General features: G+C 39.6%; 1 protein-coding gene across 1 annotated transcript in view; it reads left to right on the top strand.

Annotated features, from left to right (window-relative positions):
* The window catches only part of LOC150081564 (uncharacterized), a 52,083-nt gene extending 49,466 nt beyond the window's left edge, over positions 1 to 2,617 (top strand). Inside the window, exon 6 of the mRNA XM_090379590.1 lies at positions 2,548 to 2,617. Coding sequence (XP_090235716.1) covers positions 2,548 to 2,582 — 35 coding nt within the window. The 3' untranslated portion in view covers positions 2,583 to 2,617. The remainder of the gene's footprint in view (positions 1 to 2,547) is intronic.
* Positions 2,618 to 17,708: the final 15,091 nt, after the last annotated feature.

Below are 17,708 nucleotides of genomic sequence, written 5' to 3' on the forward strand. Positions count from 1 at the left end.
ATAGACATAATAGTAGCCCGATAACCCTTATATAATTTCGAGTTTTAAATCCAATTAATAAAAACTATACAAATTTTAGAATAATGCCAATTATATAATAATTTAGCGGTACCCCCCAGAGGTACCAGTTCCGAAAGAGACGTGAAATATCACCAAAAGAGGGTTAAAGGAACTACCAAACGATAACAAAATCAAAATAAATTAAAGTAAAATAGACTGTCCATTATGCCCCATATCGACAGAGGACCACGAGGCCAATAATGGTCATGGAATGCAGCGATTCCATGACCATTATTGGCCTCGTGGTCCTCTGTCGATATGGGGCATAATGGACAGTCTATTTTACTTTAATTTATTTTGATTTTGTTATCGTTTGGTAGTTCCTTTAACCCTCTTTTGGTGATATTTCACGTCTTTCGGAACTGATACCTCTGGGGGGTACCGCTAAATTATTATATAATTGGCATTATTCTAAAATTTGTATAGTTTTTATTAATTGGATTTAAAACTCGAAATTATATAAGGGTTATCGGGCTACTATTATGTCTATTCCTTTTTTTCGTTCGTTTGTTTATTTGGGTTATTTTTATGTTAATTTTCCCTCTACAGTTTTTGCCATACTACTGGCTTATGTTTTATTTTATTTAATTTAAAATATTGGATATATATATATATATATATATATATATATATATATATATATATATATATATGTGTGTGTGCATATATATACACGCAACGTTTGACGAGGTGACCTCTTTCATAGGTTACCAAAATCGTAAATTTTTTTTGTAAATTTAAACTATTCCTGGCGCATTATAACCGCTGATCTTTTTGCGCCATAAAAACAAAAATCAATTAATCAATCAACCCCCTCTCTCACAACATGCTCAGGTTCCTTACAGCCACTATACGCCTATCACTCGCAAAGAACTTGTCACAGGTCTGAAAAACTAACACGAACAATAAACTTTACCAGATAAAACGAGATCCAAAGCTGTGGCTCTCTTGGCTTCCGATGAAACAGAAGAGAGGAAGTGATATTGGCAAGACTCAGAATTGGACACACTCATCTTGCACATCTCTTCCTACTATTGGGAGAAAACCCACCTCAGTGTTCATCTTGTCTGACGCAACTTACAGTCTATTATTTTCTGGTTAATTGTCCCTTACATTCAACCATCCGCTCTAACTCTTTTCAGTCTCTCTCCCTCCACATTGAACATCTCTCATGATTTATCACACTTCATAGAAATGAAGCAAATATTGAAGAACTTTTATTGTATCTAAAACATATTGGCTTGTACAGGGGCATATGATTTAACCACTATAACTAAATGTTGCCTGTAAATAAACAATGAACAGACACAATTTGGCCTCAGTAGCCCTTGTGTCGTTAAGCCCAATACCAACAACAACAACAATGACCAACAGCTGAGCAGCTGTGCATTGATTTAAAAGCAGAACGCGAGAGGCCAATTTCGTCGAGAACCCCAGAGAGCTGTATATATGAAGATCTACTTCCAGTTCACAAGCTATTCATCGAACCTGACAACTCACGTCGTTTCCTTTTATTAACTACCGAGGAATACGCAGCTCAGTAGCAGACCAATACGAACCAACTTCTCCATGAAGCAATCTCCGTTGTCGATGCGCCAATAAACACCAAAACAACAACAACAACATCCATGAAGCAAAGCAATGATTCACTGCTCACCCTTCTCCATCACAAGAGGCTGGCTCGCTATGGTGGTCTAAACCAGACATTTTGTTTTTACCACATTTGTGATTTGAGCTAACCTCACACCCTACATATGGCCCACTATGGCCAGAGCTGCTGATACGCGGTTAAACAGAAAAACAAACAAATCAAACTGTTTTGGTAAATTACGCCCCTTGGTAAATTGTAACTCGTCGCAGGCATATGGTTCACCTGCTGGAAAATCTCCAGTAAATTACAAATTGTATATCTTTAAATGATATCTGTCATCAGTAATGAACAGAGAATTTCAGAAAGGCTTTCTTTTATTTTATCCCAATAGTAATATTTAAAACATTAATAGCACGATAAATTAGTTCAAAAATTTCATTTCTATACGTAATTAGATAGAAAAAAACAACAACAATATTTTGCCTTATTGGAATAAATGAATTTTTTAAAAATGGCATTTTTGCATTAGGTCTTATATTTTGAAATCCTTCCCAACGAGTTACCCACTCTTGCACTTTAAATGAACAACACTTCTAATTATAAGGAGTGTGTTGTTACTTATGTACTTATTTGAGTCTCTCCACCACCCAGACAATATCGTTTAGTTAATATACTGTGAGCTTATCTGCAGGTGTGTAGGTATCCCGCGTATGAGAGTTGAAAAACTCGATGTGAATTTTTTTCTATAATATGAGAGATGAAGAAAGATGTGATATTTTTAAACTTTAGAGCGAAAAAGCCACAAATTAATACAATTTATACTTTTGTGTTGTGTATTACTTTAACAATGAAAGATGCATCAGAACTCCAAGTAACATCAAGTATTCTTCCTTTAGCAAAAAATCAGAAAGAAGACGCTTTCAAGTGGTGAGTCACTCATCGTCAGATGAAGAGGATTAATGTGCAAAGCAAAGTTTATTAATGTAAAGTGATAATAAATAAGCTCAACTTACCAGTTGTCTCCTGTTTATTTATTAGTAGTTATTATTATTTACAAAAAAGCAGTTTTTTACAATAAATGTTGGATGCACGACAACAATTTGCGAGTATTTCGCAAAGACAAAAATATCTTCGACAACGGGTGTAAATTTTTATTTTCATTTTGACAAAGAACGACAGAGAAAGAAACTTGGTTTCAGCTACCTTAAAATTAAAGTTAGGTCTCTTCCGTGTTTCAGCTTCGTTTTTTCCATTTGTGGAAATGCACGCGTGATAACTTTCTTGATCGTCACCAGAAAATCAGCAGTCAGTTTAATTTTCATTTACATCATTTTCGGCTGTTTTTAATATTTTCAGGGTATTCATTCGTGTAAGGGCTCCGAGTGCCAAGCGATAGGGACCAAGCGATTTTTCTTAAGCGAATTATAAAGTGATCCTTCCAAACGGGCCCCAGGTGCCAGGCGATTTATTAGTGACTAAGCAATTCCCAGCGATTTATAGAGAGTTAGAAAAAAATATACCAGTTTCTTTAATTTTCATCGTTAACTTCCTTTTATTTTTAGTGAAACAGCTCTTTGTCTTACAATCAGTAAGTGAAGACACAGGAAGGAAACTCATCTTTCTTATTTTTTTTCTCTTAATCTCACTTTTACTGACCTAACACAGTAGCCGCTTGGTCACTAAGTGGCACTGCTGTTGCCTCGACGTGGCGGGGCTGGTAACCTGGGAGAGGAAAGTAACCCTCCCAGGGCCAAAAGAGCAAACATGAGTAGTAAAATAACTACTGATACTACAGGGCTTCAAGAGAAAGTCCTACAAAGTAGAGACACAGAAAAGACAAAGAGACAGAAGACAGATATGGACCCACCAAAAATACCGACATGCATTGTTATACGTGCGACAGGAGATCAGACATTAGGACGTATTTCTCCCTTCGTAATTCAGAAAACATTAGAGGGTCTAGTAGGATCTCCCAAGTCTGTTCGACGCCTGAGATCCGGGGACATACTAGTGGAAACAGAAAGTCCTAATCACTCCCAGACGTTGCTAGCAACGACAACAACGACACCACACAACACTCTGAATTCTTCCAAAGGAGTGATCTCCGAGTGGGACCTCTTAAATGTGTCAGAAGAAGAGCTCACAGAAGAATTAAGAAGCCAAGGGGTAACAGGAGTGAAGAGAATTAATATCCAAAGGGATGGAAATATAATTCCAACAAGAACAGTAATCATAACCTTTAATACTCCGAAACCTCCAACAACAGTCAAACCAGGATATCTGAACTGCCGAGTAAGACAGTACATACCACATCCATTGCTATGTTACAAATGTCAGAAATTTGGACATTCGCAAATGGCATGCAGATACTCGGCTACCTGTGCAAAATGTGGTTCTAATGAACACGAGACTACTGATTGCTCTGCCAACACCTTGAAATGTACAAACTGTAAAGGGGAACACCCAGCCTACTCACAAACGTGCGAAAAATGGAAACAAGAGAAACTAATTCAGAAATACAAAACAGAACACAACACAACGTACCAAGAAGCAAGAAGAATAATACAGCCATGGCCTACAAACAAGCCATCATATGCACAAGCAGTGATCCAATATAAATCAGTAGAAGTTCAAAACTGAAATTTCCATGCTGCCAAAAGAATCACTTAGTGGATTTAATGCACAAAAAACAAGAAAAAATAGTGAATACTCCAATTTATATGGCCCCGAGTGCCAAGCGATAGTGTCCAAGCGATTTTCCAAAGCGATATATAGTGCTATTTCCGAGTGACTTTGTTATATTTTCTTTCCAGTGCGTTTCTCATACTCATTTCTCTGTAAGTGGTTCTGTACTTAACAGATCCTAAGTAAGAACCCAGAAAGGAAAATTACCTTTCTTTTCCTAGTATATTTATTAACTTTTTGCACTAACAAACTAACCTCTCCAACCGCTTGGCCACTAGGTGGCACCGCTCCTGCCTCCACGTGGCAGTGCCGGAAATCTGGGAGGAAAAGCGCTCACTCCCAGGGCTAAAAGGAGCAACAATGGACTGTGATACATGTCCACCACTAGAGCCGACAGGCTCTCAACATACTGAGACTCGAAGAATGGAAGACGATCCCCAATCTGGCAAAAAGAATGAAAAAAGACTGTAACAAATCAGAACCACCAGCTTTTCTGATTGTACATTCTTTATCGACTCAGCCGCTAAGCAGACTCTCTCCCTTTGTCATCCAGAGATGTCTGGAGAATGCAGCAGGTACACCGAAAATGGTGAAAAGGCTGCAATCAGGAGATCTCTTAATTGAGATCACTCAAGCAAGGCATTCAGAATTTTTACTAAAAATGACATCTATAAGCGGAATCCCAATCAAAGTCTCACCACATAACACCTCGAACTCCTCAAAAGGAGTAATAAGTGAGTGGGATTTGTTGAACGTAACTGAAGAGGAGATAGTCGTGGAATTAGCAGAACAGAAAGTAACTCAAGCAAGAAGAATTATGATAAAGAAGGATGACAAACTTGTTCCTACACGTAATATTATACTGACCTTTAGTACACCAAATTTGCCGACCTCAGTTAAAGCAGGCTACCTAAACTGCCGTATCCGCCCATACATTCCAAACCCTTTAAGATGTTTCAAGTGCCAAAAGTTTGGTCACTCCCAAACAACATGTAGAGGCGAAAATACTTGTCCTAACTGCGGGTCAAAAAACCATTCACAAACAGAGTGCACTGCAAAGGCTCCGGAATGTCCAAATTGCAAGAATGACCATCCAGCATACTAAAAATCATGCGAACTCTGGAAAATTGAAAAAAGAATACAAAAGTACAAGACTGAGAATAAGGTCACATATCAAGAAGCAAGAAAGCAAATAAAATCAACTGTCCCAAAAACCACGTACGCTGCCATTACACTAAAATGCCAAGCTGTTTCAACCCAAACTGATGTATCAATTCCGCCCAATACATCCATTGCAGAATGGGCACGATCTGTGCTATCAACATCTCAACCTACCAGCAAACCCGTTGTAGTTGATGAAATAAGCAATACCCCTATCACAGTTCCGCCTAAAATAAAATCATGTGATAAAATGTCAAATAAATCACGAAGGCAACAAGCCACTGAATTACAAAAGGCAAACTTAAATAGAATGGACTCTGAAAATATAACTGCACACGATGAAACAGTACTTGACCTTCATGCAGAAGATGATATGGAGACTGGATTTTCATCAGGTCAAACTGATGAAGTAGAAGAGGGTACAGATTCCGGACGTCCCAATTATCCTAGAAAAGATAAAATGAAATACGACCGTCAAAAGCAACCCAATCACAAGAAACAGACAGACTCGCCTTCCCTCCTCAAACCCCGATAATGCAGAACATTGTTCAACGGAATTGTAGAGGTTTACGCAGCAATACCGATGACATCTATGATTTAATCTCCCGATATGGTCCTATAGCCGTTTGCATACAAGAGACTAACCTAACTCCACAAGTCACTCCATCAATCAGAAATTTCACATTATACAGAAAAGATAGAAACTCCTCATTATCCGCACGTGGAGGCGTCGCGATTCTAGTTGACTGTAAAATTCCATCTAGAAACATTCCGCTTCAAACCCACTTAGAAGCCATTGCCGTACGTGTATCAGTTGGGCAAATTCTAACTCTAGTATCTCTGTACCTTCCACCTAACAAGATGTGCACGTTTAAAGAACTAGAAGACCTTATAAGACAGATACCACCACCTTTTTGTATCCTTGGTGATTTCAACGCGCATCATCCATTGTGGGGATCAGACCACATGGACAGTAGAGGACACTTGATCGAGACGATACTAGACCAACTGAATCTAACATTACTGAACACTGGTGAAAATACTTATACTCACCTTCCCACTGGATCTATGTCAGCAATTGATTTAACACTCTGTTCCCCCATATTATACCCTAGTATAGAATGGAGAGTATTAAACGACCCACACAACAGTGATCACTTTCCGATCATATGCAGAATCCAAACGCTTCAAACATCATATCCTGATAATCGCTCAAAATGGAAATTCTCCAGAGCAGACTGGAAAATGTTTTCAACCTGTCTTTCTTTTGATAGCCAATTGATCAAACTACAATCCATTGATGATGCCACAGAGCATATTATCAGACAAATACTGACCACTGCCTCCGAAGCAATACCTCAAGCCTCCACATTTAAACACAAAAACCTTAAACACTGGTGGAATGAAGCTTGTACCAATGCCAAAAAGGAAAAAAATAAAGCTTGGAACCTGTTCCGGAAGTTCCCAACTACCAACAACCTTATTCAGTATAAAAGGCTAAAGTCAAAAGCTAGGCAAGTTAGAAGAAAAGCCAAAAAGGAATCATGGCTACAGTTTATCGCTTGGTCACTGGTGGCACCGCTCCTGCCTCCACGTGGCGGGGCTGGAAGTCTGGGAGAAGAAATCCACTCTCCCAGGGCTAAAAGGAGCAGTAATGGAAAACACAAAACAGTCGGCCCCGGGTGCCAAGCGATTGTGACTGAGCGATTACTCTGTGCTATTACTGCGATTTCTCAAAAGTGATTTATAGTTATTTTGAGTTCTTCACGTTAATAAATCTATTCATTTAAAAACAGCTCTTGTTACAAAAACACTTGTACAGAGCAAGAAAGGAAAGGCACCTTTCTTTGTTTCTTCTAGTTTACTACTAACCACTTACTACTTTTCGCTTGGTCACACCAGGCACTGCTCCTGCCTCCCCGTGGCGGGGCCGGTAACCTTGGCAGAAAAGTTCATCTGCCAGGGGCTAAGAGGAGCCAACATGGAACAAAGTATGTTTCCAACTCTAGAGCCGTCGAGCTGTCGGCCAACCACAGAAAATGACCATGACCATGATTCGTCGCAAGCAAAGAGGTTGAAAACCAATCCCTCGGCGACAGACTTACCTGCATTCTTAATCATGCACTCGCTATCTGACCAGCCTCTCAGTAAGCTATCCCCTTTTTTAATCCAAAAACACCTGGAAAGTATTGCAGGGTCTCCCAAGACGGTTAAGAGACTGCAATCAGGGGACTTACTTATTGAAACTATAAATGGCAAACACTCTGAAAAATTACTTAAAAAGACAACTTTCGCTGGTATTCCAGTGAAAGTAACTCCACATGCAACCCTAAATACATCAAAGGGTGTAATATCTAGTTGGGACCTGATGAATGTGACGGAGGAAGAAATTAAAGAAGAGCTTCAGGAGCAAAATGTAATAGCTGTAAAAAGAATTATGATAAAAAAAGACAATATTCTCACACCTACCAGAAATATCATTCTTACATTCAACAGTCCAAGCCTACCCTCATCAATAAAAGCTGGATATCTACTTTGCCGCACTCGTCCTTTCATACCCAATCCGTTGAGATGTTATAAATGCCAGAAGTATGGCCACTCTCAAACAACGTGCAGAAGCAACCCAGTTTGTCCCAACTGTGGATCCTCCGATCACATTCAAAGTGATTGTTCGGTGAAAGAAATGATCTGTCCCAACTGCAAAGGCAACCATCCGGCCTACTCTAAGACATGTGAGAGGTGGAAAACAGAGAAAAAAATTGTGAAATATAAAGTTGAAAACAGAGTTAGTTATCAGGAGGCTAGAAAATTAATTGCACCGAGTATACCTAACCGTACCTATGCCAATATTACAAAAAAATATCAAACCATTGCCACACAAACCGATGTTACCGTACCTTCAAACACTTCCATCTCTGACTGGGCTCGAGCTGTTCTCTCTCAGCAACAGTCCAGTGCCGTTAAGCACTCAGACCAAGCAAATAATACGCCTCTCACAATACCAGCAAAATCTCAATCTCCGCCAGTGAATGCCACTACAAATAATAATAGTTCGACTTCGAAAAAGATTATCCAAGACAAATCGATGGAGGCAGAGTATCCATCCAACCAGGAAGATCCAATTCTGGAAATATTTGCTGAAGAAGAGATGGACACTGGTCGCCCTTCCTTTCCGAAAAGAGAAAAACCAAAGCCAGAACGCCATAAGACAGCCACGTCAGGTACAGCTTCTTCCTCTAAATTCAAATAATGTCTAATATCTTGCAATGGAATTGCAGAGGCTTTCGTGGAAACATTGATGACATCCGTTATTTAATTAATCGCTACTCTCCAGTTGGTTTCTGCCTGCAAGAAACCTATTTAACTCCTCAAATTTCCATTTCCATCAAAAACTACTCGATCTATAGACGCGATCGGAATACATCCGATTCTGCTAGAGGTGGTGTAGCAATTTTAATTAGTACAAGGATTCCAGCTAAGCAAATTACTCTCCAAACCCAAATCGAAGCTGTCGCTGTGCGTCTGATTACTCAAACTGCATTAACTCTAGTCTCACTTTATCTCCCACCAAACCATGCTTACTCTTATAATGATCTTAAAGAACTTTTATTGCAGCTAACCTCCCCTATCTGCCTGCTAGGGGACTTCAACGGCCACCACCCTTTATGGGGTTCATCTAAATTAGACAGACGCGGCCGACTGATTGAATCTTTACTGGAAAAAGAAAACCTCACTCTTCTTAACAGTGGCTCGCACACCCATATACAGTTACCCAATGGACAGACTTCTGCCATTGACCTATCGATTTGCTCCCCAATACTGTTTTCAGCTATGCAATGGTCCACCCTGGATGATCCCATGGGTAGTGATCACTTTCCAATTGTTTGTAATCTGTTGACTACCCAACCACAATTACAACATCCCTGCAGGAAATGGAAATTCTCTAAAGCCAATTGGGCGAAATTTCAATCAGCAATCACTCTTGACAAAAAAACTATTCAACTACAGCCAATTGATGAAGTTACTGATTATATTACATCCCGCCTTTTAGTTGCAACTAAGTACTCAACTCCGTTATCAAATCCCCCGTCCCGACGGCATTTCAACTACTGGTGGAACGAAGAGTGCACAAAAGCAAAGAAGGAAAAAAATAAAGCATTTAATTTATTCCGTCGATCTCCAACCACAGCTAATCTAATTAGCTACAAGAAACTAAGGGCAAAAGCGCGTTACATTCAAAAGCAGGCCAAGAAAGATTCTTGGACTAGGTTCGCATCAACTATCAATAGGAACACTGACTCCAGACTAATATGGAAAAAAATTAGGCAGCTTTCTGGGAAGTTTCCAACTGTTCCTTCCCCAATTCTCTCCTGCAATGGGCAACAACTCTCTGCTCCTATAGATATAGCCAATGCCTTGGGCAAAACTTTTGCTGAAATATCGGCTGCATCAAACTACACTCCAAAATTCCAGAAAATTAAGACTGCCAAAGAACAGAGACCTATCACCTTTCGAACCTCACTGTCACTTCCATATAATCAGCCTCTGCAATATTGTGAACTTTTACAGGCCATCAGAACAACGCGAAACAGTGCCTCTGGGCCAGATGGCATATATTATGTCATGCTGCAGCATCTCGATGAGAAAAACTTACAAATGGTTCTAATCTTTTTTAACCGGATCTTCCTGGAAAATATTTATCCAACCTCTTGGCACCACGCTACAGTTTTGGCGTTTTTGAAACCTGGAAAAGATCCCTCCAGTTCTAATAGTTACAGACCAATATCTCTGTCAAGTTGCCTTGGTAAAATTCTTGAAAAAATGATCCATAGTCGACTCACTTGGATCATTGAAACTCAACATCTACTGAGTAATTGTCAACATGGCTTTCGTAAAAACGGGTCATCCCTAGATCTGATGATCAAGGCGGAATCTGAAATTCGCAATGCCTTTGTGAAAAACGAACACCTTGTCATGGTCTCCATTGATATAGAGAAGGCATTTGATACTACCTGGCGGTATGGCATTCTCAGTGACCTATATAATCTTGGTCTACGAGGCAACCTACCCATATTTATTAGGAACTTCCTCGAGAGCCGATCTTTCCAGGTGAGATATCAAAATTCCCTTTCTGCTACATTCTCGCAGGAAGAAGGAGTACCACAAGGATCAGTTTTGAGTGCAACCTTGTTTGCCCTTAAAATTGATTCCATTACAAAAGTACTCCCAAATACCGTAGAGGCTTCCCTTTACGCTGACGATCTCGCTATTTCTTGCCATTCTCAGAACATGAGATCTGTCGAAAGGCAATTGCAGATGTCCCTCAATAAAGTTCAAAAGTGGGCTGAGCTCAATGGATATCGTCTTTCCCCAGAGAAAACAGTTGCGATCCACTTTTGCTGTCAACGCAAATTGCATGCAGATCCTGAACTTCGGATTTCAAATTCCACCATTCCGATTGCCAGCAATATGAAATTCTTGGGACTAATCCTGGACAGTAAGCTCAACTTCTTGGATCATGTTAAATTAATACGTACTGTCTGTCTTAAAAAGATCAACATGCTAAGAGCTTTATCTGCCCTCTCTTGGGGAGCAGATCGTACAACTTTGCTGCTCTTATATAGAGCACTGATTAGATCCCGTTTAGACTATGGTGCTCCAGTTTATGATTCTGCCCGAAGGAGTGTGCTACGCTGGCTGGATCCTATTCAACATAATGCATTGCGGATTGCAATTGGTGCATACAGGACATCTCCAACTCAAAGTCTATACATTGAAGCTAATGAGCCCCCTTTGCATCTTCGTAGAAAAATGTTACTACTTAAATATGCAGCCAAAATACAGACTTGCCCTTTGCATCCTATTCAGCCATACCTTTTTAATCAACCACTAGTTAATCTCTATAGAAATAAACCAAGTAAAATCCAACCGGCTGGCCTACGGCTCCTTGAAATATCACAGAACTGGAATGTTCCTCTCCACAATATGCAACAGATAAAGAATTACTCTCATCCACCATGGACCACCTTTCCTCAACTGACCTCTGATACCTCTTTTCTTCAATGGGGAAAGAATTGCCTACCGGCAGTGACTGTGCAACAACTCCATGCTAGCCATATTCAAACTTATGCCGACTTCTTACCGATATATACGGATGGTTCCAAATCTCTGTCAACTGTTGGAGCAGCAGCAGTGTTTCCCTCTGCTATCATATCAGCTTCTCTTCCACCTGAGTATAGCAACTTTTCAGCAGAACTCTATGCAATACAGTTAGCTCTAGAAAATTTGAATTTACATCCATCTGCAAAATATATAGTTTATACTGACTCTCTCAGCTCAATCAAAGCAATGCAGAATACAGCTCAAAAGAATCACCATATCGTAATGAAAATCAGGAGTTTATTATTGCAGATTTATGATCGTCAACAACTAGTGAAGTTTTGCTGGATTCCAGCACATTCAGGCATAAAAGGGAATGAAGTGGCTGATACATTTGCCAAAAGTCCAAGTTCAGACCTAACTTCTGTCCCTATTCCAGCGCCCGGTTATAATATCTTAATTCAAGCAGCATGCCATGCACAGTGGACAGAATTATGGCATAACCAAACGAATAACAAACTTTTCCAGCTGAAACAAAACCCAAAGTTCTGGCATTCCAGCAAACAGACAGTGCGGCGGGAAGAAGTGGTACTCACACGAATGAGAATAGGACACACCCATCTGACTCACCTCCATCTACTAATGGGCGATGATCCTCCTCAGTGTCCACACTGCTTAGAACATCTAACAGTCAAACACATTCTGATTGACTGTCTGCAGTATCAACAACATCGAGATGCAATACTTCAAAATATGGATAATCATTCAGAAACATTGACATTACATCATATCATTGGAGAGGATGCAAATGTTAACAAACTTTTCTGCTTTTTAAAACAAATCGGAGTGTATCATCTTTTATAAATAGGCTACAGAACTGAAACTAATTTAAACTGGATTATTTTTTAATATTCCTAAGAACAGGCGCACTATAGCCATAGCAGCTAATGCGCCAATAAACACCCATACCACACACACACACACACAAAACAGTCCAGCTGCGGATCTACTGATCCAGATCTAGATAGGCATGACCTAGATCATGACTTAAACCCATCCCATGCCAAGAGACAAAAAAAAGAAGGGACAGATTATTCTACTCCTCTCTTTTTAATATTGCATTCCTCCACGGACCAACCACTGAGTAAGTTATCTCCATTTTTGATTCAGAAATGTCTCGAAAATGTGGCTGGCCCTCCAAAAATGGTTCGTCGATTAAGATCTGGAGATTTATTAGTGGAGATGAATGAACATAGACATGCAGAGAGACTCCTGAAAATTTCTACCTTTGGTGGAATTTCCACAAAGGTTACCCCACATGCCACCTTGAACTCCTCTAAAGGGGTAATATCAGAATGGGATCTCCTAAATGTATCGGAAGATGAACTTGTCCAGGAATTAAACAACCAAAATGTAATCCACGCCAAAAGAATTTTGATCAAAAGAGATGGAGAGCTTGTCCCTACTCGGACAGTTATACTGACTTTTAAAACACCAATTCTCCCCACAACTATAAAGGCTGGATACCTCAGATGTCATGTTAGACCATACATTCCCAATCCGGTACGGTGCTTCAAGTGCCAAAAATTTGGTCATTCGCAAACGGTATGCAGAGGTGTAGTCACTTGTGCTGCTTGTGGTTCTAAAGAACACACACATACCGATTGTAACAAGGAAACTCAAAACTGTCCTAATTGCCATGGAAATCATTCTGCCTTCTCTAAGGACTGCGATCAATGGAAACAAGAGAAGAATATTCAGAAATATAAAATAGAGCATAAGGTGTCATATCAAGAGGCAAAAAAACAATTTACAACTCCTGTCAAATCATCTACGTATGCATCAATTACTCAACGACTACGCTCAATATCAACTCAAACTGACTGCTCAGTCCCTCCAAATATCTCTATATCTGGTTGGGCTAAATCAGTACTTTCTTCATCAAAGGAACACTCTCCCTCCAGATATGTAACAAAAGAAGTAAATACACCAGTAACAGTTCCTCCAGATAAGAATCCCAAACAGCAACAGAAAGAACAAATCAAGAGCTCTGAAAGAAGTGATAAATACAAACTCAGATCTGATACCATGGACCTCGATGAAAAAGCAGGCGAAGACGATACAATCCTTGAAATTCATCCAGAAGATGACATCGACACAGGCAGACCAGTATTCTCAAAGAAGGAAAAGGGAAAAATAGACAGGCGTAAGCAGACTACTTCACGGATGTTAGCAGACACCAGTTAAAACCAAACAATGAGTACAGTTATTCAGTGGAATTGCCGTGGGCTCCGTGGTAACGTAGATGACTTTTACGATCTATTAAGTAAATATAAGCCTGTTGCAGTGTGCATTCAAGAAACCAATCTCACAAATACAGTGTCTATGACAATTAAGCATTATACTATATATAGAAAAGATAGGAGTTCCTCTAATTCAGCTCATGGAGGAGTAGCAGTCTTAGTGAACTCTGTAGTTCCCTGTAGACCTATCCCCATGCAAACATCTTTAGAGGCAGTTGCAGTTCGAGTCACCATTGGTATAACAGTAACATTAGTTTCGTTGTATCTATCGCCAAACCATTCATACAGCCTTGATGATTTAGATGATATAGTTAAGCAAATACCTGTTCCCTTTTGTATTATGGGTGACTGGAATGGCCATCACCCCCTATGGGGTTCCCAACATCTTGACTCTAGAGGACAGATAATAGAAAAATTTTTAGATAAACATAATCTAACTATTCTAAACAGTGGTGATCACACATACATACACTCTCCATCTGGTTCAAGTTCAGCTATTGATCTTTCAATATGCTCCCCAACAATATTTCCTATCATAGACTGGACTGTTACTGATAACCCTTGTGGTAGCGATCACTTTCCTATCATCTGTACTTTCAGCTCAAGTTCTCCTCCCCAGAGAGAAATTAGGACAAGCTGGAAATTTGAAAAGGCTAACTGGACTAAATACCAGGAAATAGCTCGAATAGATACTGCCGTCATAACAACCCTCACAATTGATTCTGCAGTCAGGTATACTACACGAAAAATAATGAAAGCATCGGAGGCTGCTATTCCAAAATCTTCATCCAAAATCAGGCTTCATCCAAAAATGTGGTGGAATGAAGCATGTAACAATGCTAAAAAAGAAAGAAATAAGTACTGGAATCTGTTTCGAAAATATCCAACTACAGCCAACCTCCTACAGTTTAAGAGAGCCAGAGCTAAAGCTCGTCATATAAGAAGAGAGAGTAAAAAAGAAGCATGGGCACGTTTCGCTTCCACCATAAACAGATCCACAGATACTTCTAAAATATGGAAAAAAATCAAACGAATTAATGGCAAATACTCACAATCAATTTCTCCTATTCTACTTGTAAGAGGGAAGGAAATTTCTGAACCTCTGGAGATTGCCAATATCTTAGGTAATTCATTTGAAACACTTTCAGCTGTTGCCACATATGAACCAACATTTCAATTGTTAAAATCCCGGACAGAAAAATACAAACTAAAATTTAATACTGCCGTCCCATATTCGTATAACCTACCTCTGACCATGATTGAATTGCGCAGTGCACTTTTCAGATTAAAGAATAGTGCTCCAGGCCCCGATGGAATTTTTTACACCATGATCTTTCATTTAAGTGAGGATTCATTAACTGCCCTATTACAACTGTTTAACAGAATTTTTCTAGAGGAGTATTACCCTGCTAGCTGGTGCCATTCTTATGTGCTGGCTTTCCCGAAACCAGGAAAAGACCACACAGATCCCAGAAACTACCGCCCTATTTCTCTAACCAGTTGTCTGGGAAAAACATTAGAAAAAATAGTTAACGCTAGATTGACATGGTTTCTAGAAACGGAAAACATTCTAAGTCCAAACCAGCATGGCTTCCGGAGAAGAAGATCTACACTTGATCTCATTATCAAAGCAGAAACAAATATCCGGAACGCTTTCCTCAGAAACGAGCACCTAGTCATGATATGCGTTGACATAGAGAAAGCCTTCGATACAACTTGGCGATATGGGATTCTTCAGGACTTACATAAATGTGGACTTCGGGGTCATCTGCCGATATTCATTAAAAACTTTCTAGGCAATAGATCATTTCAAGTCCGATTCCATTCATCATTGTCTCGAGCATATGTACAAGAAGAGGGAGTTCCCCAAGGTTCAGTGTTGAGCGCCACACTCTTTGCCATTAGGATTGATGCCATAACCAAGTGTATACCTAATACAGTTGACGCATACCTATATGCTGACGATCTTGCCATCTCATGTCACTCTCAAAATATGCGACTAATTGAAAGACAACTACAAGGTACCATTAACAAAATAGTCTCTTGGGCCAAAAACAACGGATATCGACTTTCTAAACCAAAAACAACAGCCGTACACTTCTGTCGCAAACGTTCTTTACATCCTGATCCAGACCTACAGTTAGATTCTCATCGTATTACTTTCCAGCCTAGTATTAGATTCCTTGGTGTAATTTTTGATAAAAAATTAAACTTTCTGGAGCATATAAAACATATCCGTACAAGTTGTCTTAGAAAACTAAATCTTCTGAGAGTAATTTCCTCCATGTCATGGGGCGCAGATCGCTATGTGTTGCTACAGCTATATCGATCGCTGATTAGATCCAGGTTAGACTATGGGTCTCCTGCATATGACTCGGCCAGACCGAGTGCACTTAAATGGCTCGATCCTGTACATCATAGTGCCCTACGAGTTGCACTGGGGGCTTTTCGTACTTCACCAATCTTAAGTCTATATACCGAAGCCTATGAGCCACCGCTACATCTTCGACGACAAGTTCTGTTACTAAATTACGCAGCCAAAATCAGCAGTCTTCCACATCATCCCATAGGGCAATATCTATTTATACCCAAATGGAGTAAACTTTATGAAAGTAAACCACGGCTCAATAAACCATCTGGCATTAGGCTTCAAGCTCTTATCACAAGCTGGGACCTGAATTTTACTAACATTCTTCAGGATACTAGCATGGAAACCCAGCCATGGCAAATGCCCCCGATACATATTGATAGACACTTTCAGCAATGGGGAAAGAATAACCTTCCAGATTCCAACATTAGACAAATTCATAAGACCCACTCCTCTGAGTTTAGCACTTTCATTCAAATATATACAGATGGATCCAAAATTGGTAGTAAAGTTGGTACCGCTGTAGTATTACCAAATATCACCATCTCCAGACAGCTTCCGTCTGAATGCAGTACTTATACCTCAGAACTATACGGCATTGTTCTAGCTCTAGAGAATATCAAAGAAGAGTCGTATACCAAATCCATCATATATACGGACTCATTGAGTGCTGTTAATTCTCTACAGCGTCAATTCTTCCCTAGTCATCCGCTGGTACAAAAAATTTGGGCACAGCTACTAGAACTTCATGGACAGCTAGTAATATTTTGTTGGATCCCTGGACACGCTGGAATACTAGGAAACGAGCAGGCAGATTTAGCTGCTAAATGTGCTACAAATGTGATATCATCTAATTTCAGGACTCCTTATATTGACCATAAATCCATTATCAAACAGATGTATAAACAACAGTGGACACGCATGTGGCAAAGTCAAGCAAATAATAAACTTCTTGAAATCAAGAGAGAACCCAAGCAATGGCAATCCAGTCTGAGACGAAAGAGAAAAGAAGAAACCATCCTAGCCAGATTACGCATTGGTCATACATTCCTCACACATAGCTACCAACTAACAAACGATGATCCTCCACAATGCAGCAACTGCTTATGTTCACTAACAGTAAAACATATCATCCTGGAATGCCCGCTATATCTGCAAGAACGGAAATCTGCTTTCTTCTCTCATTTTCATAACTCCAGCCAGTTATCATTACAGAGTGTTCTAGGAGATCGTGAGGACATGAATGACATTTTTCTCTTTCTAAAATTGATAAATAAATATCACAATATATGAACCATATCACGTGTAAGACAAACTATGAAGATATTAGACAGTAATCAGTGCATTATAGCCTAAGTTGCTGATGCACCAACAAATTTAACAACAACATGGCTACAGTTTGCCTCCACTATTACAAAGGATACTAGCAGTCGTCTCATCT

The sequence above is a fragment of the Mastigoproctus giganteus genome, chromosome 8 (genome assembly GCF_048544385.1).
Source record: "Mastigoproctus giganteus isolate SK-2022 chromosome 8, ASM4854438v1, whole genome shotgun sequence".
In the NCBI taxonomy this organism is placed as follows: Eukaryota; Metazoa; Arthropoda; class Arachnida; order Uropygi; family Thelyphonidae; genus Mastigoproctus; species Mastigoproctus giganteus.